Source organism: Vombatus ursinus, unplaced genomic scaffold, assembly GCF_900497805.2.
Source record: "Vombatus ursinus unplaced genomic scaffold, bare-nosed wombat genome assembly UNPS02004704.1, whole genome shotgun sequence".
Classification (NCBI taxonomy): Eukaryota; Metazoa; Chordata; class Mammalia; order Diprotodontia; family Vombatidae; genus Vombatus; species Vombatus ursinus.
The window spans coordinates 1,870,043-1,891,434 of NW_020944482.1; the positions used below are offsets into that span (position 1 = coordinate 1,870,043).

Sequence of the window (21,392 nt, forward strand, 5' to 3'; positions counted from 1 at the left end):
TATCCTGGAGGTCAATCAAGAATGACCCCTAGGACCTGGATAGGATGATAAATTTATATAGCATGAATTCCAAAGGAGGGAGTGTTGCTGAATAATGGTGGTAGAGAGTATGAAAGTGGCAAGGAGTATTCTGAGTCGTCCACCACCACCAGTGAGGCAGGGAGATGCATGAGTGAAAGTGCAACCAGTAATAGAAAGGTTATCCAGGGATGCAGAATTTTTAGGAGAAATCCAGGCCTCAGTGAGTTCTAGAAGGTGGAAGGAGAGAAAGTGGAAAAGATTTAGGAGCAAAGGAAGTTTTTTAATTATGGAGCAAGTGTTCCAGGAACCGCAATTGAAGGAGCATAAGGTGGACGGGGATGGTATTAAAGGAAGAGGGCGACTGAGGATGGGGAACATGGTTTGTACATTGGCAGTTGAGATATTAAGAGTCACTGGGATTGGGAGAGAATAATGCAGAGTATGCTAACTACTCAGAAATAAATCCCAATAGAGTATCACCAGTTAGGAAAGAGTTCTCTTGAGAGTTCTGTTCTGGGAGGCAGAAGATTAGGCTGTTTCAGGTCCTTCTTCCAGGTCACGGCAGATTCTGCTGCTGTATTCTGTAAAGCCTGCCGTATAGAAGGCAGGTGCAAAAGTATTTCTTTCATATACTTCCTAGTTATAATGAATGATTATAGTATTTATAATTTTGAGGTATTTTGATCTACTTAACTGTCATTTTCTGTCTTTCTTGCTCATACCATCAGTGGACAAGTGTGTGTGTGTGTGTGTGTGTGTGTGTGTGTGTGTGTGTTTCCCATCCAGGATAGATTTGTACTAATTCATAAACCTCTGTGAAAAGTAGCATGTATTTCTAGGAGGGCTGGCTTTGGTTAGGCTACAGTCTGGATAGAGTGAAGATAATTGATCCGTATGATGACAAAACCCAAGATCTTGGTTTTGTTATTTCATGTCATGGCCAAATGAGTAATGAAATACTAAAAAGAGCTGATTTACCTTTGCTAAATGCACCTGAATCTTATTTTTGGCATCTCCTGTCTCAGAAATGCGATTGGTCAAAGCAACATTGACTGTATTGAACTGATTCCACATTTCATTTGCAGTCACAACCAATAGGTTTTCAATATCATTTCTCAGTTTGGCAGAAGCTGCCCTTTCACTCTGAGAACGAAGAATGTTGTCATCAGTAAACTTGGCCCATGATTCAGGCACTGAGATCCTAAGAAAATGAAGCAAAATCAATAATGAAAGTCTAGACAGGCTACAGACAATTATATGTTGGATTAATTAGGAATTCAGATTAAAGTTATAATTGATCTTAATATTATTGTTATTATTAATTATATCTTAATATGATTTATCTTAAATAATTTTTGAGCAGAACTAGGATAGCTGAAGTCAGGCTGGAAATGAAGAGTAAGGGGCAAACATAGGAGTGGGCACTGGGGAGTTCCTGAAAGCCCATGGTTAAGATAAAACTAGAGAACAGAAACTAAACAAACTGTTATAATCCAGGGAACATACATGTACTGAAAGGCTAAGGCAAAGAAGACAGGGAAAACAAACAAACCAACAAACTGTCACAGGCCACGGGACACATAAGCACATGAGGTCAGAGTCAGTTAAAGGTTTAGGAACAAGAGTAGTTAAGACAACACATATAAGGTATTTGAAAATGACATCAAAGCTTCTAGAGAAGACTATTTGCTCTATAATGAGAGGATCTGGGTTCAAATCCTATCTCTGACGCTTACTATCTTTGTGACCCTTTGGGCAGGTCACTTAATCTCTCTGGGTCTCAGTTTTCTCATCTGTAAAATAAGAGTTGGAATAAAGGGCCTCTGAGGTTGCTTTGTGCAACAAACATGAGCTATCAGTGAAAATTAGGTCAAGGCCAGGCAGTGGGTTGTAAATCAAGGAAGCAGTCATGAGCTAAGGAATAGTAAAAAAATAAAATTTTAAGTAAGATAGTGTGGTGGTGATCAGGCAAGTACTTAAGAGATAGAGGGCATGTGGATGCTGGAGATCAAGGCAAAAGAACTAGTAAAAAATCAGGCAAACCATAAAAAAAAGACCTTGAAAATAAGGCGATTAGACTGGAAAACGTGCCAGCACCAGGACTCAATCAAACCAGAGATGGCAGGAGGAGAAAGAGGTGAGCTAGTTCTAAGGAAGATGGTAATTGGGTTCAACCTGGCTGGAGTGGGAAGTGTAGGATCAGAGAAAAGGGCAGACACAAAATTATACATGAAGAGTATTTACATTATCAGTGGTAGCAATAATAATAGCTAGCATTTACATGGCACTTTATCATTTATAAAGCATCATACAAATTATGATTTCATTTTATCCTCACAACACTCCTGTGAGGTACTATTATTATCTCTATTTTACAGATGAGAAAACAGGCTGAGAAAGGTTAAGTAACTTGCCCATGGTCACACAACTAGTAAGTATTTGAGGTTGCATTTGAACTCAGGTCTTCCTGACTCCAGGTCCACTACGCTCTCCACTATGACACCTAGTTGCTACCTAATCATTGATTATTCTCCAAACAGTCTGGGTAATAGAATCATCATACTACTAGACCAACATTCTTATAGTTCTGGGTTTATATTAAGGTAAGGTGACATTAAATCTTTTTAAAAATCAGGTTTATGGAAATGGTGTATGTAAGACAACATAATTTGACCATTTTACTGGAAATGGAGATTGTTCTATAAATCATTTGGCTGTGATAATTAATGCAATTTCTAAAGACTACTAAAGCAGTAGCCACACAAAACCTTTGTTTAAAAGTTAAGCATAGACACTTCAAAAATATATTTGACTTACGTAGCATCAACTCGTTCCACACCTTTATAGTAACTAATACCATCTGAGGTATTTCGCAAGTGGTGACACTTATCATCAATCCGAAAGGCTGTCTGTTTATCACTGAGATCCTTCTCAAGCTCATGTTGGACCGCTCTGTCAGCTCTGAAGCAAAAGGGGAAAAACTTTAAGATTTATGTTAACATTGATAAACTAAATGTGATTATAAAAACTTCCTTATAATGAAATTTGCTGTCATATGATCTCACTACTCAAATGTAATTTGCCTTTTAGTAACCCTATTTGGAACTCAAATATTTACATACATACATACATACATAGTCTATTTATCTCCTACCAATTCTACCTCCTACCTCCTCCACCTGCTTTGGCAAAATGCTAAAGTAGAGAAGCACCTTCCCACAATTTGCCCTGTTCCATAAGACATAGTAATTAAAAACAGAATATTATGCATTCTCTTCATTCTTCTTCCTTGTTTTGTTCTCCTTTCCTTACTCCTTGTCCCCTTTCGCCCTCCGATACTTGAATATAGTTCACTTTTTATCTCTAATACCTTATTCCTCTGAGTTCAGAATTGGGCCAAAGTTAGAAGGCAAGATCAATTTGAAAAGCTCCATATTTCTACTATGAGTCAGAATCAGTTGAATATAAGAAATGTTATAGAAGGAATTTCCGTACTAAGTAGGAGGTGGGGCTATGTGATCTCTAAGGTCCTTTCTAACTCTGGATTTTGTGATTCTTCTGATTTTCAAGATAATAATTGGTAATAATTAATATTGCAAAGATGGAGGAATAAAGGCAGGACTCACCTGAGCTCTCCGCTAAACCCCTCCAAATACCTTTAAAAAATGATTCTAAACAAATTCTAGACCAGCAGAACCTACTAAAAGATGAAGTGAAACAAATTTCCAGCCCAAGACAACTTGAAAGGTCAGCAGGAAAGGTCTCCTGCACCAAAGTGAGAGAAGAGCCACACCAGTGCAGACCAGGTCCCAGCAAACCCGGAGCAGGCCTCAGGGTGACTGAATCACTGTCAGCAGTGGTGGGATCCAGCTTTCTTAGCTCACAGATGCCAAAGACAACTTAGAAGGTCAGCAGGAAAGGTCTGTCACACCTGGGTAACAGTGGAGTGCATCCAGCACAGCCCTAGCCCCAGCAGACCAGGAGCAGGCCTTGGGAGTGACTGAATCAGCAGGAGCGGCAGCAGCAGCTGCTTTCAGAGCTCTCAGCCCACAGAGGGTAAGGGAATGAAACAACTGGTCAGTAGGAGACTACAGGGGTCTTTTTGCTAGCACTGATTCAGGACTCTGTTGCTTTGCCCATACTCAGATCCAGTTTGCAGTCCTGGGTGGCAGTCCCAGGGCAAGAAGCAGCACTAGCATGGCAGAATTTGTAGCCACAGTGAAGGGGGGACCCTCCTCACAGTTCCAGGGCAGAAAAGAGTGTTTGTGGTCATTCACAGACCAGAGCACAGGCCAGGAAAGGAGTAAACACCTCTCCTCAGATCATACCACTTCGGAAGAACTGAAAATTTACAGTTCCTAGAAGTATCTCTGAAAACAGCTCCATAAAACCCCTGAAGCTTGGGACAGTGTGCCCGCCACCCTGGAAGCAGAGCCCTACTTTAACAAACAGTTAAAAGTCAAGTAGTAGGCTGAGGAAATGAGCAAACAATGAAAAAAAAAACAAACTCTGGCTATAGAAAGTTATTATGGTGATAAGGAAGATCAAAACACACATTCAGTTGACCCAGCAATACCACTTCTAGGTCTGTATCCCAAAGAGATGATACAAATGGGAAAAGGACCCACAGGTACAAAAATATTTATAGCAGCTATTTTTGTGATGGCAAAAAATTGGAAATTGAGGGGATGCCCATCAGTCGGGGAATGCCTGACCAAGTTGTGGTATATGAATGTAATGGAATACTATTGTGCTGTAAGAAATGATGAGCAGGCAGACTTTAGAAAAACCTGGACTTACATGAACTGATGCTGCATGAAGTGAGCAGAACCAGAAGAACATTGTACACAGTAACAGCCACATTGTGTGATGACTAACTTTGATAGACTTAGCTCTTTTCAGCAATGCAAGGATCTAAGACAACTCCAAAAAACTCATGATGGAAAATACTGTCCACATCCAGAAGAACTATGGAGTCATGAATGCAGATCAGAGCATATTACTTGCTCTCTCCCTCTCTTTTTGTTTCTTCTTTCTCGTGGTTTTTCCCATGGGTTCGAATTCTTCTTTACAACATGACTAATGTGAAAATAGGTTTAATGTGAATATATATGTTGAGCCTGTATCAATTTTCACACTGTCTTGGGTTGAGGGGAGGAGAGAGATGGGGAGAAAACTTGGAACTAAAAATTTTATGGAAGTGATTGTTGAAAACTAAAAATAAATAAATAAATTTATTAATTTATAAAAAAAACACCCTCAGAAGAAGATAGCAAAGTCAGAGCTCCTATATCCAAAGCCTCCAAGAAAAATATGAATTGGTCTCAGGCCATGTAAGAGTTCAAAAAGGATTTTGAAAATCAAGTAAGAGATACAGAGGAAAAATTGGGAAGAGAAATGAAAGCGATATAAGAAAATCATGAGAAAAGAGTCAACAGCTTGGTAAAAGACACACACACACACACACACACACACACACAAAAGACACCTACCTAGAAGAAAATAACTTACAAAACAGACTAGGCCAAATGGCAAAAGAGGTCCAAAAAAGCCAATGAGGAGAAGAATGCCTTAAAAAGCAGAATTGGCCAAAAATGGAAAAGGAGGTCCAAAAACTCACTGAAGAAAATAGTTCCTTAAAAATTAGAATGGAGCAAATGGAAGCTAATGACTTTATAAGAAATCAAAAAGCAATAAAACAAACCAAAAAATTAAAAAATAGAAGACAATGTGAAATGTCTTATTGGAAAAACAACTTACCTAGAAAATAGATCCAGGAGAGATCATTTAAAAATTATTCAACTACCTGAAATCCATGATCAAAAAAAGACTCCAGACATTAACTTTCAAGAAATTATCCAGGAAAACTGCCCTGATATTCTAGAACCAGAGGGTAAAATAGAAATTGAAAGAGTATACTGATCATCTCCTGAAAGAGATCCCAAAACGAAAACTGCCAGGAATATTATAGCCAAATTCCAGAATTTCCAGGTCAAGGAGAAAATATTGCAAGAAGTCAGAAAAAAACAATACAAGTACTGTGGAGCCACAGTCAGGATTTAGCAGTTTCTATGTTAAAGGACCGGAGGACCTGGAATATGATATTCTGGAGGTCAAAGGAGCTAGGATTACAACCAAGAATCACTTACCCAGCAAAGCTGAGTATACTCTTTCAGGGGAAGAAATGAATATTAAGTGAGATGGAGAACTTTCAAGCATTCTTAATGAAAAGACCAGAGCTAAGTAGAAAATTTGACTTTCAAATACCAGACTCAAGAGAAGCATAAAAAGGTAAACAGGATACTGTGAAAGACTTGCATGGGCTGATGCAAAGTGACATGTACTGTGTACAAAGTAACAGTAATATTGTAAGATGATCAGCTGTGAATGGCTTAGGTATTCTTGCAAGACAATTTCCAAGACAACTTTGAAGGACTTAGGATGAAAAATGCTATCCTTTCCCAGAGAAAGAACTGATGGTGCCTGAATACAGATTGAAGTATACTTTTTTTTTACATTCTTTATTTTTCTTAAGTGTTTTTTTTGTCTTTTTTTTTTTTTTTTTTTTACAGCATGAGTATTATGGATGTGTTTTGCATGGCTACACATGTATAACCTATATCAAATTGCTTGCCTTCTCAATGAGGGAGGGTGGAGAGGTAGGATGGGAAAGAATTTAGAACTCAAAAGTTTTAAAAACAAATGTTAAAAATTGTTTTAACATGTAACTGGGAAAATTAAAATAAATCAAATAAATTTAAAAAATAAAAAATAATATTGCAATTCACATAATTAGAAAATACACAGAATAGAATAGAAAGTTAATCATATAAAATCATGAATATATTACATTCATAAGCATTTTATACTTTTTTCCAAAATGCATTAAAATATTTCTTCACAGCACTTCTGTGATATAGAAAGGGTAGATATGATTTTTTTCTATTCTATAGATGAGGATACAGAAAGCTCAGAGAGTTTAAGTGACTTGACCAACATCATTAAGATTATGCCAAATCCAGGATTAGAAGTCAGTTCTCTTAGGTCCAAGTCTACTTTTTATATAATATTATAAAAGCTATTTTATATCATTTTACTTCAAGTTTAGTGTTCTACCATAGAGGCCACCTCAACAATTCAATCTTGTTTTTTTACTACTTCTATTTCCATGAAGCTTTTTCTAGCCACTCTAGTCTACTTGAATACTCCTTCCTCTGAATTCTCATGGCACTTTAAGTCTATACATAACACTAATACTTAGTAGTGGTTCTAGTTAATTTATGAAGATCCTAGTGGTTCCTGCCAACTTACTTGGAGAGTCAAGAGAAAATAGTGAGAGGTGACAAAATTGCTTTCCCCCTGTCCCGCATGATTACTTAGTTGGGATGATGCTCACTATCCCTATAAGAGCCTCCCATATTGTTTTATATTTTCCTCTGCTTCTACTACTATATTTTTCTACACATATGGGATCAGTAATCAATATGTGTTCATTACATGATTCGAAATGGTAATTAAGGTCTAAACTATTTACATATATATATCTATATGTGTGTATCTATGTATGCGTGCATGTATATGTGTGTATGTGTGTACGTATCCTTTAAAATCTTCTTAGAACCAAACAGATAAAACCATCTATGCACTGACTCAATACTAGGCACAAAGGACACAAAAGAGATGTAAGAGAATCCTGCCTTCCAGAATTTTACAATTCAATTGGGGAAACAAGTCCTAAAGATATGAAATAGATAAATAAAATAGAATTAAGAAATGGAGATCAACATAGGATTTGGTAGTCTAGGAACCTCTCAGAGGTAGAATACACCCACCCACACCCATGTATGCATGTATATATACACAAATATCTATGTGTGTGTGTGTGTGTGTATGTGTGTGTGTGCGTGTGTGTGTGTGTGTGTGTGTATTTCAAGGAGAAAATACTGGAAGCAGCCAGAAAGAAACAATTCAAGTATTGTGGAGCCACAGTCAGGATGACCCAAGATTTAGCGACTACTATATGTATGTATGTGTATATATATGTATGTTTATATATGTATATGTAGGTATATACATATATGCACATATAGGTATGTATATATACATCTCCTATATATTCTATATGTACTATGTGTAATAGTATATATACTATAGATATCTAATCTAAGTTTTATATATATTTCTTTCTGCATATAGATTATAAACTCCTTAATGGCAGGCCCTTTTTCATTTTTGTCTTTGTATTCCCTATGCTTATAGCCTATAGTCAGAGCTTAATAAATGCTTGTTTATTCACTGAAGGATGGGTAGGATTTGGAAAGATAGAGAGGAGAGTGAAGAGCATCTTAGATGAGGAGAAGAACATGAGCAAAGGCTTAGAGGTAGTAACATTCTGGCACAATAAGGAAACTGGTCTGGATCCAACAAAGGGTTCATATTGGGGGCTAGAGGGTTAGATACGGTGGGCCAAGATTAAGGAGACACTTGAATGCCAGATTAAGTAGTCCAGACTTTGTACTATATGAAGAGAGAACTGGTGGTTCCTGAGCAATGGAATAACCTCTGAGAATTGCTGTTTTAAAGAAATCAGTCTGGAAGTGATATGTAGAATATATTAAAGGGGAGAGATACCGGAGTTAGGAGACCCTATGTGGATTTAGGTTGGTTCCAATGGGAATAGAAAGGATAGGACAGATGTAAGAGATAAGAGAAGTATTTGAAGGATTTGGTAATTAATTTTATAATAATAGGACAAATTTATGTAGAGCTTCAAAATTTTAAAATCACTTTTTTCACAACAGCCTTATGAGGATAAGTTGTACAAGTTGCTGGTGTCTTTATTTTGCATGTGAATAAATGGAGGGTGAAAGAGATTAAGTGACTTGCCCAAGGTCATGTAAGTATAAAAACTAGTATTCCATTCAGGCCTCCATCACAAGCCATCTGATTGAATATTTAGTGCTTTTTCTATAATATCACTCAACCGGGGAAAGATACAAAATAACCATTTCTTCAGTTTCTCATGCTGCTCAGCCGTCAATTCAATGTATTTTATATCAGCAGAAACTCTTAAATTGTTTCCAGAGTTCTTAAGTTCAGACAGCTGAGGGGTGGGTTTTGAGGAGGAGGGGGTAATGTGTTTGCAAAACGAATTCCCAGGTACCTTAAAGACTATAGTCCTGGTACAGAAGAAAAACGGGAGAGAAGAAGCTAAATATCAGACAATGGGAACTTTTCCTTGAAAGGCTCATTCCTGAGATAAAGCCAAATGATTGAAATGGAGAAAATGAAAAGTAGAGGGTGAAGGAGGAGCACATTTGAAGGTCAGAAGCTATTAAGTTGTTTATGGCCTGAACTTTCCTTTAATAAAGAAATGTGTTTTCCACAATTGAGTATTGGTCCATTATGAATGAATCCTAGAGCTTATGTTTTTAAATGCTCTACATGAATAACCCAGGAAATTCTGAAAATTGAGGAACTTTCTTTGAAAAATTATGTCAATGATAATAAATGTACTAATTCAACTTAGAAGTCATACACATGATTTGGTAAACTCACATGGATCATTGCTAGCAGGGATAGCTAACATGTTAGGTGATACAGTTAGGAGCCAAAGAAATCTCTGATTTGAACTCTGGGCTGAATTTAATAATGATAAATGTTACATTTTACACTTGAATTAAAAATAATTAATTTCATAAGTACAAGACAGTGGGCTGAATAGTAGTTCAACTGAAAAAGCTCTGAAGACTTTAATGTAATACAAGCTCATAATAAATCAATGGTGTTACATGTGAACAACAACAACAACAAAAAAGCTTATGAAACCTTAGGCTGCATTAAGAGAGGCATAATAATTAAGACCAAGGGACATGATAGTCCTCTTATACTCTGTTTCTGGTCAGACCACATTTTAGGAAGGATACTAATAAATTGGAGAATATTCAGAGAGTAGCAATCAAGAAGGTAGAAAATGGCCTAAAGACCATGTCATGTGAGGATCAGTTGAAAGAACTGGGTAAGTTTAGTCTGGAAAAGAAAAAATTTAAGAGAGGTGTGTTCAAGTCAAGTCTATCTTGTGGAAAAGGGATTAGATTTATTCATTTCACAGGGCAGAGCTAGAAACATCAGGTGGCAGTTGTAAAGAGGGAGATATAAATGTGATATAAGGAAGAGCTTCTTAACAGAAGAATCCAAAATTGGAATGAGCTGCTTCAGTAGGAAGTAGGAAGTGGGAAGTAGGTTCTCTTCTCACTAATAGTTTTTCAGCAAAGATTGGCTGACCACTCTGAGATAGGTTTTAGAATGGCTTCTTGTATAGTTTAAATAGATGGTTTCTGAGGTCCCTTGCACTCCGAGTTCCTGTGATAGCCAAATCTGGGAGAAGTTAGTTTTTGTCTTAGAGAGTGACTGTTATAGCTTTCTAGAATTTTAAGACAATGGTAAAGTTTGTATATGGTAAATATCTATAGAACTATACCTATGAATATAGACACAAGCACATAGAGTCAAAGACTGAAAAAATTCTAATGTGCACATCAGGAAAGGCAAAAGCCTAAATTTGTTAATTTGGTTTCTATCTGTACTTCTACTTGATATTCAGCCTTAATTACCTCTGTATCCAAAAAAGAAATGAAAATGCATTTGGATTTTACACTTAAAGTAAGCCTCCTTAGGCTTTGCCAATAAAACTTTATATACTAATAAATACTTGTATCAAAGGATAAGATGACCTTGTTTAAATTCTTTTTCTTCATTCTAGAGCATTTCTGGTTTTCACCTATAACATACACAACTCAGTTTTATGTTATAGAATCCGAGAATTTAAGGTTGAAGGAATCCTTAGAGATCTTCTACCGTAACCTTCCACACAGTGCATAAATCCTTCATATAGCATCCCTGACAGTGTCTTCTTATGAAGTCGATTCTAATTTGTTTGAAAGCAACAAGCTACTTACAACTATAGTGGGCATCTTAGCTTCTTGTAGGATTTTATTATATTTTTGTATTAAAATTTAAAAGAAAGTAGGATGGAAGGTTATAAAAAATATATAGATTAGAAATTTAAAAACCCACCAATAAAAAAAAGGTAAAATTTTTTCTTACGCAAGTTGAGCAATGGCCTTGTCCAGATGTTGCCTCATTCTTTCTTGACAAGATTTAATAACATCAACTTCCTACTCAATTGAAAGAAAAATTTCATTAATGCTTTCTATTCTCAATTTAGATATCATTCAAAATTATTTACTTAATGAAACATCAATGATAAAAAAGAACAAATTTATTTGACTTCAGCAAATAAATTCAAATAGTTATAATGTCAAAAGTTTAGTTTATAACCTTCTCTTTTTATCTATTCATACTCTTCTGAAATAGTCCCCTTGGCCTGAAAAGAAACCATGGTAAAAGTCACATAATCCACTGCTGTCCTCTTTTCTGAGTCCTGCTACTATGGCTGGAACTAAGCAGGAGCAGGGAACATTATTATGCCTATTATTCCAAATAGCTAGAAGATGAAAATGATAGTTCTACTAAGTATAGCTCAGTATAGCTATGTTTAGCTATGTTATGTTAAGTATAGCTAAGTTTAATTCATAACCTCTTCTTTTCCTTCATCCATATTTTTCTGGAATTGTCCCCTTAACTCAAAAAAGAAAAAAAAACCTGGTGTTTTCAGACAAAAGATGTGGATCTGAATTTTGGTTGGTGGGTAGACCAGGAACAAGTTGAGAAAATAATGTGAAAAAGTAAACGAAGTTTAAATTCATTCAACCATTTTTGACCTCTTTCATTTCCATACAAAGCTCCAACAAGTAGCCTAAGAGCAGTGATGGGGGCCTTTTAAGGATGTTGATGTGATGGGTACCACAATATTTAACATATAGCACACACCAATATTACATTTCAATACATAAGGGCTAAACTTCAGGAAAATTCTCCCTCCTCCCCATCAATACTGAACTAAAGGTGTTGTTGATTCCTTTCTCCTAGCCCTAACTCTTAGAAGGACAGTTGTAATTTATAACCACAGACTTTCTTGTGACTCAGTTTATGATTGTCCGATTCTGATGTGATTTGTGTATCCTACAGTATAATTTTTGTTTATGTTAGTCTGGTTTTTATTTGGATTGTAGTGTGTGCATATGGCACATATTGAGAACTCCTGATTATCTTACAGAAATAAGACTTTAATGAGGCTTTTGGAGTGAACAAAATTATCAATAATTATTAATAACTACAGATATTTAGGACCAGTGAAGTTAGTGGAAATGGGAAAAGTTTAAACCCAAAGTTTTGAGATAGGTATATATTATTCTAATTTTTCCTCTGTACTAGTCACTTGAATATAGAGGCTCAGTTACAATGAAAGAATTGGCACTCTAAATTAGTGATGTATGGAAATTATTTAGATTGTATAATGGATAGAGCACTGAACTTGGAGTTAGAAAGACTTGAATTCAAATCCAGCCTTAGACACTGGGCAAGTCACTTAACCTGTCTATTTCAGTTTCCTTATATGTAAAATGCACATAATAAGAGCACAGACCTCCTATAATTGTTTTCCAAGGATAAAATGACACATTTGCAAACCTTAAAGTGCTATATAATTACTAGCAACTGTTATTGTTATTGTTGTTGTTTTTGTTACATCACTTTGCAAATCATTTGTATATCTACAGGGCAGAAGTAATATATATCCAGGTAGCCTCTTGACTGAAGAAGCATCCAAAGATGTCTCAGGGGTGGAAAGGAGTGGTGGTGGTATTGAAATGTGAGAATATGTTCCGTAGTTGGAACAGGACCATTACCAAAAGACTTGCTGTTAAATGCTTGCATTTGGTAAGAGTAATAAAGAAAAAAGGAAGATAATAGCTAATATTTACATTTAGGCAGGGTGGGATGAACCTGTAATTTCATTAGAATGGGAACTCCCAATTATGATACTCCCATTACTAACGTAGATTAACACCGGCTCTGCAATTTAGATTCTGAGAGCAGTCATTATTAACCTTGTTTTAAAAATATTTTAATGACTGCATTTCAATTGGTTTTCTTTGCAATCTTATGTATTTTATTTTATGCATTTAAAAAGATTATTATAAAAACGATAGGGTATCTAGGCTTTATTGGACTGCCAAAGAAACTTATGACACACACAAAAAAAGGTTAAGCACCTCTGTAGAGAGTTGCAAAGTTAAGTAAGTGTAACATAGCCAGTGTGTGTATGTCAGAAGTAGGCCTTTAACTTAGGTCTTCTTAACGTGGAAGCTGGCTTCACGATTCGCAAAATGTCTTCCTTGTTACAACCTTGTGAAGTAGGTAATGAAAACATTATTATCCCTATTTTATAATGAAGAAGCTGAGGCTCACAGAGAAGTTAAATGAATCACCCAGTCAATAAAGTCACATGGTTAATAAGTTGTAGAGTTGGGGCTTAAATTTAGGACTTCTAATTCTAAGTCTAGTACCCTGAAGGGATGATGAGACCTGGACCTCTAAAAGGAAAAGACCATGTTTTTGAAAGCAACCCAGTCCCTAAATTTTCCCATACATTCTAGCAGTCCAGATCACTGGTCCACCCCAGACTACTTGATCACCTAATTAGTTTACTTGACATTCTTTTCATTGTCATACTCAGCCCACCCCAGACTACTTGCATTTAGGATCACTCCTTAATCCCACCTAGATCATCTAATTAGCCTACTTGATATTCCTTTCACTATTTCATCTACCTCTCCTTAATTCCATTTAGATCTTTTCATTGTTCCTTTTGTATATAAGCATCAATCTCACCCCCATGAAGTTCGAGGTTCATTAGGAACCCTGCCCTCTTCTATTGGCATTACAATAAAATTTGCCCTCTGACTGCAATAAGGCTTGAGTGTGTGAATTCATTCCAGGCTGATGCCATCATGTACCTTGACATTTCAGGGTTCCCATCAATCCCAAACTGCATCATACCCACTATACAAAACTGCTTCTGAGAATACTGGAAGATGGTAGGGTTCTATGGATGTAGAAGAGTAACAGTGAATGTTAACTGAGCACTAATATTTAAAGGGTGCATTGCTGGGAAGGAAACCTGCATTTATTCACTGCATACTATGTACCAGCATTTTGCTAAGTGCTTTACAAATATTATCTCATTTGATCCTTACAACATCCCTGGGAAGTAGATGTTATTATCCCCATTTTAGCACTGTGAAAACTGAGGCAAACACAGGTTAAATGACATGCTCAGGGTCACATAGCTAGTAAATATGTGTGTGTGTGTGTGTGTGTGTGTGTGAGAGAGAGACAGAGAGACAGACAAGAGACAGAGACAGAAATAGAGATACACACATGGAGAGAAGAAAGAACCATTCATATGTATATTAGTGTGTCTGGTTTCACATGGCCTCTCCAACATTAGTCATTTTTCCTTTTTTGTCAACTTTGACAATTTAATGGTTGTGAAGTAGGACATCAGAGTTGCTTTAATGTGAATTTCTTTTAGTTATTAGTGGTTTAGAGCATATGGCTGTTCATAGCTTGAATTTCTTCCTTTGAGAACTGACTAGTCATGTGTTCAACAATTTATCAACTGGGTAATTTATTTTATTTTTATAAATTGGAATCAGTTCCTTACATATCCTGGCATTGAGACCGTTATCAGTGAAATTTGCTCTAAAAATATTTTTCCCCCAGTTAACTGTTTCCCCTCTGATTTTAGCTGAATTGGTTTTGTTTGTTAAAAACAGAACAAAACAAAACAAAACTTTTAAATTTTATATAATCAAAATTGTACATTTTATTTTGTGTGATTATTTTTCCCATTGTTTGGTCAGGAACTCTTTCCATATCCATAAATCCAGGAGGAAATTACCTTCCTCCTATTTGTTAATGATGTGACCTTTTATATATCATCATGTATATATTTGAGGCTTATCTGGAAATATTGGTCTAAACCTAATTTCTGCCAGTTTACTTCGAAATTTTCCCATCTAGTTTTTTTTTTAATAGTGAGTTCTTACCCCAATAGCTGGAGTCTTTGAGTTTATTAAACACTAGGCTACTAGATTAATTTCCTCTTTGTGTTGTGTAATTTTTTCCACTGATTAACTTATTTAACCAATATAAAGTGATTTTTAAAAAAATGATTGCTTTGTTTTCAGATGAATAAATTAAAGCTATCTATACGCATATGAAAAATACTCTAAATCATTATTGATCAGAGAAATGCAAATTAAAACAATTCTGAGGTACCACATCATACCTATCAGATTGGCTAATATGATAAAAAAGGAAAATGATAAATGTTGGAAAAGATGTGGGAAAATTGGAACACTAATACATTATTGCTGGAGTTGTGAACTGATCTAACCATTCTGGAGAACAATTTGGAACTATGCCATAAAACTGTGCATATCCTTTATCCAGCAATACCACTACTATGTCTGTATCCCAAAGAGATCATAAAAAAGTAAAAAGGACTCACATGTGCAAAAATACTTATAGCAGCTCTTTTTGTGGTGGCAAAGAATTGCAAATCAAAGGAATACCCATCAGTTGGGGGATGGTTGTGGTATATGAATGTAACGGAATACTACTGTGCTATGAGAAATGATGAGCAGGCAGACTTCAGAAAAACCTGGAAAGACTTAATAAACTGATGCTGAGTGAAGTGGGCAGAACCAGGAGAATATTGTACACAGCAACGGCAACATGGTGTGATGACCAACTTTGATAGACTTAGCTCTTCTCAGCAATACAGTGATCAAAGACAATTCCAAAAGACTGATGATGGAAAATGCTATCCATATCCAGGGAAAGAACTATGGAGTCTGAATGCAGATTGAAGCATACTATTTTCTGTTTTTTTTTCCCTTTCTTATAGCTTTTCCCTTTTGTTATGATTCTTCTTCACAACATGAATAACGTGGAACTATGTTTTAATGTGATTGTACATGTATAGCTTATATCAGATTGCTTGCCTTCTTGGGGAGGGGATAGGAGAGGGAGACAAAAAATTGGAACTCAAAATCTTATAAAACTGAATGTTGAAAAAAAAAGACCAATTAGAAATCCAATGCAACAATCCAGATGAAAGTGATAAAGGACTAAAACAAATTATTATGACGATGAAAACATACTTAGTCTGATACTCTGATAGATGTATGTCTTAATTGGCTACTTCTTTCACCCATCAGATTACAACTTTTCAAAAGAAAATGATTGCTTCTTTTAGGGTCTCCTACTGCTAAAGCCACCTTTCTTTTCACTACCTCCCTCCGGGATTATTTCTCTTCAGATTCTTGAGCTTTGGATCCTCTAGAATTTTTTTTAGATCTATAAAGCAATCATTTGGTAGATTGGTTGGTGTGGCAGTAAATAAGTAAATTAATGTAGGTAGTAATGCCATTTTTATTATTCTGACTCAGCCTACCCATGATCAATTAATATTTCTCCAATTATTTAGATTTCTGTAAAGTGTTTTGTAAACATTCTGTAAATTATGTAAACATTCTGTAGTTATTTTAAATGGAATTACTCTTTCTACCTCCCTTCTTTTGTAATAAACAGATATGTTGATTAAGTTAATTTTACAACTTTACCAAAGTCATTTTTTTTTTGGTAAAGCAATTTGGGTTAAGTGACTTGCCCAGAGTCACAAAGCTAGTGAGTGTGATGTGTCTGAAGAGAGATGGGAACTCAGGTCCTCCTGACTCCAGGGCCAGTGCTCTATCCATGGCGCCACCTAGCTGCCCCTAAAGTCACTATTTCAACTAATTTTTAGTTGACTTTCTAGGTTTCTCCAAGAATTATATCACCTGCCAAAAGTGGTAATTTAGTTTTGTCTTTGTCTAAGTTTATTCTCTCAATTTCTCTTTCTTGTCACCGCTATAACTAGCATTTTAAGCACTGTATTGAAGCAGTAGTGGTGATAACAGACATCCTTGCTATATCCTTGATGTTATTGAAAAATCCTTTAATTTGTCCTCATTACATATAATGTTGGGTTGCTGTTGTTTTTGTTAGAGTTATCTTGGTTTGAAAGGAGTGCACTGGAGTCCGCATTTTTTATAGTGTTACTTTCTATTTCTCTCTGTAACTCATGTAGTTTTTCCTATAAGTATTTGCATACTATTTGGTCCATACATATTAAGTATTAATATTAATTCATTGTCTATGGTATCTTTTAGCCTGTTAACTTTGCTGTTTAATCACTTTTTAAATCAAGTCTATTTTTGCTGTTGCCTTGTCTGAGATATTGCTAACCCTGATCTTTTGAGTTCAGCTGAAGCATGATAGATTTTTTCCAGTCTTATTTTAACTGTGAATTTTTGTTTCAAATGTGTTTCTTATTTTAAAAAAAGCATTGTTGGATTCTGCTATCCTTTTCTATCTTATTGGTGAATTCATACCATTTGCATTCACCTTTAGGATCACTGTCTATGTCATATGTCATATGTCATCCTATTTTTTTCTCTGCTTTCTCATCCCCTTCACAAAGAAGAGTGGTGAGACGAAAGTATGCCCAGTATTAGTGATCTTTGAGTGATGAAGTCTCCTTCTGCTCCCCTGCTATTTTTCTAGATCCCAATTGCAGATTTTAATTTTTTTCCTTTTAAAATTACTTTTCATGATCTACTCTCTTAAGTTTCAGTTTGTTTTGCTTACGATGAGACTCTCCCTTTTTCATTCTTTTTGTGTTGAGTTAAATAGGGCAGGAACTTTTAGCAAGTAAACTCATTTATCCAAGCAGTTAAAAACCAGAAATAAGAGCAAGTATGCATATGAGAGTATGTACCAGACAATACGGATTGAACAAGCTCCTTTGGGAGCAAGATAACAACTCAAAAAAGAGAGGGTCCCAGATCTCACCTGGAAGAAATTCCCTAATGTCTCTAGTGTAGCAAGCTGGGAATAGGGACATCACAGAGCTTGCTAGTTCTTTTTCATGTCAGTTTCTTCCTAGAGTCTTTCCCTCCAGTGATCTGTAGAGTTTGGAATAATGCATCTTCTTTCTCAAAGCTGGAAGTCAGAAGATACAGATCTCTCTCCTTTTCCCTTCTCATCAACTCTGCCTCTCCCTCATGCAGGCATGAGGCATTTTATAAACAATTTCTACCAATGATGGGAGAGTCCCATGATATAGTGGTCCTTTGAGCCAAGAACTGCATAGTATTATTACTTGCACATTAAATTATACCTTAATTTATTATTCAAAGATTTTCTCTTCTATAATAATAGCATTACTTCTTGGGCTGTTGTGAGGATTGTTGTCTATGATCCAGTTTGTACAAAGAGAATCTTTTGTGCTTATCTATTACTCTACTATGTCACATTTTCTACCACCCCTCAGTTGCTCATTCTCTGTTATTCTCTCACAATAAATGAAAGAAAAACCAATAAAATGAATTAGTAGTAAAATCCAATAAAAAAAGATTTTTATCTCCTTTACTGGAGTTGATGCAAACTCTTTTGTGATCCTGACTTTAGTTCTTTGGTACTTAAACTTTCCTTTTTGGCTGCTTCCAATATTTTTCTTTTACATGGTAGCTCTGGATTTTGGTTATGAAATCCCTGGAAGTTTTGATTTTGGGGATTTCTTTCAAGAGGTGAATAGGAGATTCCTTCTATTTTCACTTTGTCCTTTGGTTCTTATAGATCTAGGCAGTTTTTCATTTACGATTTCTGAAAATGTGGTATCCAGGCTTTTGTGTTTGTTGTGGTTTTCAGGAAGTAGGATGATTTTGCAAATTCTGCCTTCTAATATGTTTTTCCAGGTTGTGGTTTTTTTTAAAGCAGTAGATTTTAACATTTCATTCTTTTTTATCTTTTTATTTTGTTCTAATATTTATTGTTTCCTCCTAGAGTCATTGATTTGTTTGATTCACTTTAGGGATTCCTCTACTTTAGTGAGGTATGTTTTAAGTTACTATATAGATTTTTCTCCTGGTTCTGTTCACTTTGCTTTACATCCATTTACATAAGTCTTGCTAAGTTTTTCTGAAACTGTCCCCTTCATTATTTCTTACAGCAGAATAGTAATTCATTATTTTCACATACCATAACTTGTTTAGCCCAATTGATGGGTATTCCCTCAGTTTCCAATTCTTTGCCACCACAAAAAGATATGCTATAACTATCTTTCCTTTTTCTTTAATCTATTTGAGATATAGACTTGGTAGCAATGTTTCAGGGTCAAAAGATATTAATAACATTTTAGGCATTGTTCTGAATTGCTTTCTAGAATGGCTGGACTAACCCACCAGCAGTGTGCATCACTATGTACCTATTTTCCTACATCTCCACCAGTATTTGTCATTTTCTTTTTTTGTCATTTTTTGATCACCTCTTAGGGTGTGAGGTGGTATCTCAGAGTTGTATTAATTTGTATTTCTCTAATATTAATGATTTAGGGCATTTTTTTCCATATGATGATTGATGGCTTTGATTTTTTCCTCTGAAAACTGCCTGTTCATATCCTTTGACCATCAATTGGAGAATGACTCTTATTCTTATAAATGTCTCTATCCTTTATATATTTGAGAAATGAAATATTTATCAGAGAAACCTGATCCAGAGATTCCCTACCTCCTCCCCAGGTTTCTGCTCTTTTTCTCATTTTGGTTACATTGGTTTTGTTTATGTGAAACCTTTTTAATTTAATGTAGTCAACATTATCCATTTAACCTCCTGTAAACCTTTCTCTTATTTGGTCATAAACTCTTCCCATATCCATAAATGTGACAAGTAATTTCTTCCATGCTCCCATAATTTGCTTATGATATCATCCTTTATAGTTAAATCATATGCCCATTTGGATCTTATCTTGTTATATGATGTGAAATGTTGGTCTGTGCCCAATTTCTGCCATACAACTTTCAGTTTTCCCAGTAGTTTTTGACAAACAATGAGTCCTTGCCCCAGTAGCTAGAATCTTTGGGTTTATTGAACCCTAGGTTACTGTGCTCCTTTACTTCCGTATATTGTGCAATCCATTTCACTGACCAACTACTCTATTTCTTATCCAGTACCAAATCGTTTTGATGATCATTATTCTGTAGTATAGTTTCAGAGGTGGTATTTCTAGGTCCCTTTTTTTCCCCCCAGTTTTTTCATTGATTACACCTTGATATTCTTGACCTTTTATTTCTCCAGATGGATTTTGTTATTATTTTTTCCAGCTCTAAAAAGTAATCTGTTGGTAGTTTGATCAGTATGTTATAGAATAAGTAAATTAATCTAGGTAGTATTGTCATTTTTATTATATTGGCTTGGCCTACCTATGACAAAATAATATTTCTCCAATTATTTATGTCTGTCTTTATGTGTGGGAAGAGTTTTGTAATTGTGTCTTGCTATATGGATTGTAATTCATATAATTTGTGTTTGTATGTGTTTATACACATGTTAGAGGACTTCCAAATATTTTATTCTGTCTGTAGTTATTTTAAATGGAATTTCTCTCTCTACATCTTTCTGCTAGATTTTGTCAGTAATATAAAAAATAATGATTATTTGTGTGGGTTTATTTTACAATTTTGCTAAAATTGTAAATTGTTTTGACTAGTTTTTTTAGTTGACTCTCTAACGTTCTATAACTATACCATCATTTCATCTGTAAAAAGTGATAGTTTTATTTCCTTATTGCCTCTGCTTATTCCTTCTACTTCTTTTTCTTGTCATCACTGTAGCTAGCATTTCTAGTACAGTATTAAATAATGATAGTGATAATGGACATCCTTGTTTCACTCCTAATTGTACTGAAAAGGCCTCTACCTTATTCCCATTATATACAAAACTTGCTCTTGTTTTTGGATAGATAGTACTTATTATTTGAAGAAAAACTCCATTTGTTGCTATGCATGTTAATGTTTTTTTTTAAACACAAATGGGTGTTGTATTTTATCAAAATCTTTTTCTGCCTCTGTTGAGATAATCATGTGATTTTTATTGTCTTTGTTAATGATATGTTTATTGTTTTCCTAATAAGAAACTAGCCTTGTATTCCTGGTAAAATCCTGATGTATGGTCTTTGTGATATACTGTTATAATTGCCTTGCTGGAATTTTATTTAAAAATTTTGCATTAACATTCATTTGGGAAATAGGTCTAAATTTTTCTTTCCTCTGTTTTAGCTTTTCCTGATTTAGGTATCAAAAGCATATTTGTGTCATAGGAGGAATTTGGTAGGACTCCTTCTTTACCTATTTAAAAAAATAGTTTACATAGTATTTTAATTAATTGTTCTTTAAGTATTTATTAGAATTTACTTGTAAATCCATATATTTCTGGGATTTTTTTCTTAGGGAGTTCTTTTATGGCATGTTCAATTTCTTTCTCTAGAATTCTATTTCTTCTCCTAATCTGGGCAATTTTCA

The 21,392-nt window shown here is 35.2% G+C and overlaps 1 protein-coding gene across 1 annotated transcript in view; it reads right to left on the reverse strand.

Moving 5' to 3' along the window:
* The window catches only part of TEKT3 (tektin 3), a 62,827-nt gene that overhangs the window by 13,734 nt on the left and 27,701 nt on the right, over nucleotides 1-21,392 (reverse strand). Inside the window, exons 3-5 of the mRNA XM_027840673.1 lie at nucleotides 11,128-11,198; nucleotides 2,839-2,982; nucleotides 1,000-1,222 (exon numbers count right to left, since the gene is read on the reverse strand). Coding sequence (XP_027696474.1) covers nucleotides 1,000-1,222; nucleotides 2,839-2,982; nucleotides 11,128-11,198 — 438 coding nt within the window. The remainder of the gene's footprint in view (nucleotides 1-999; nucleotides 1,223-2,838; nucleotides 2,983-11,127; nucleotides 11,199-21,392) is intronic.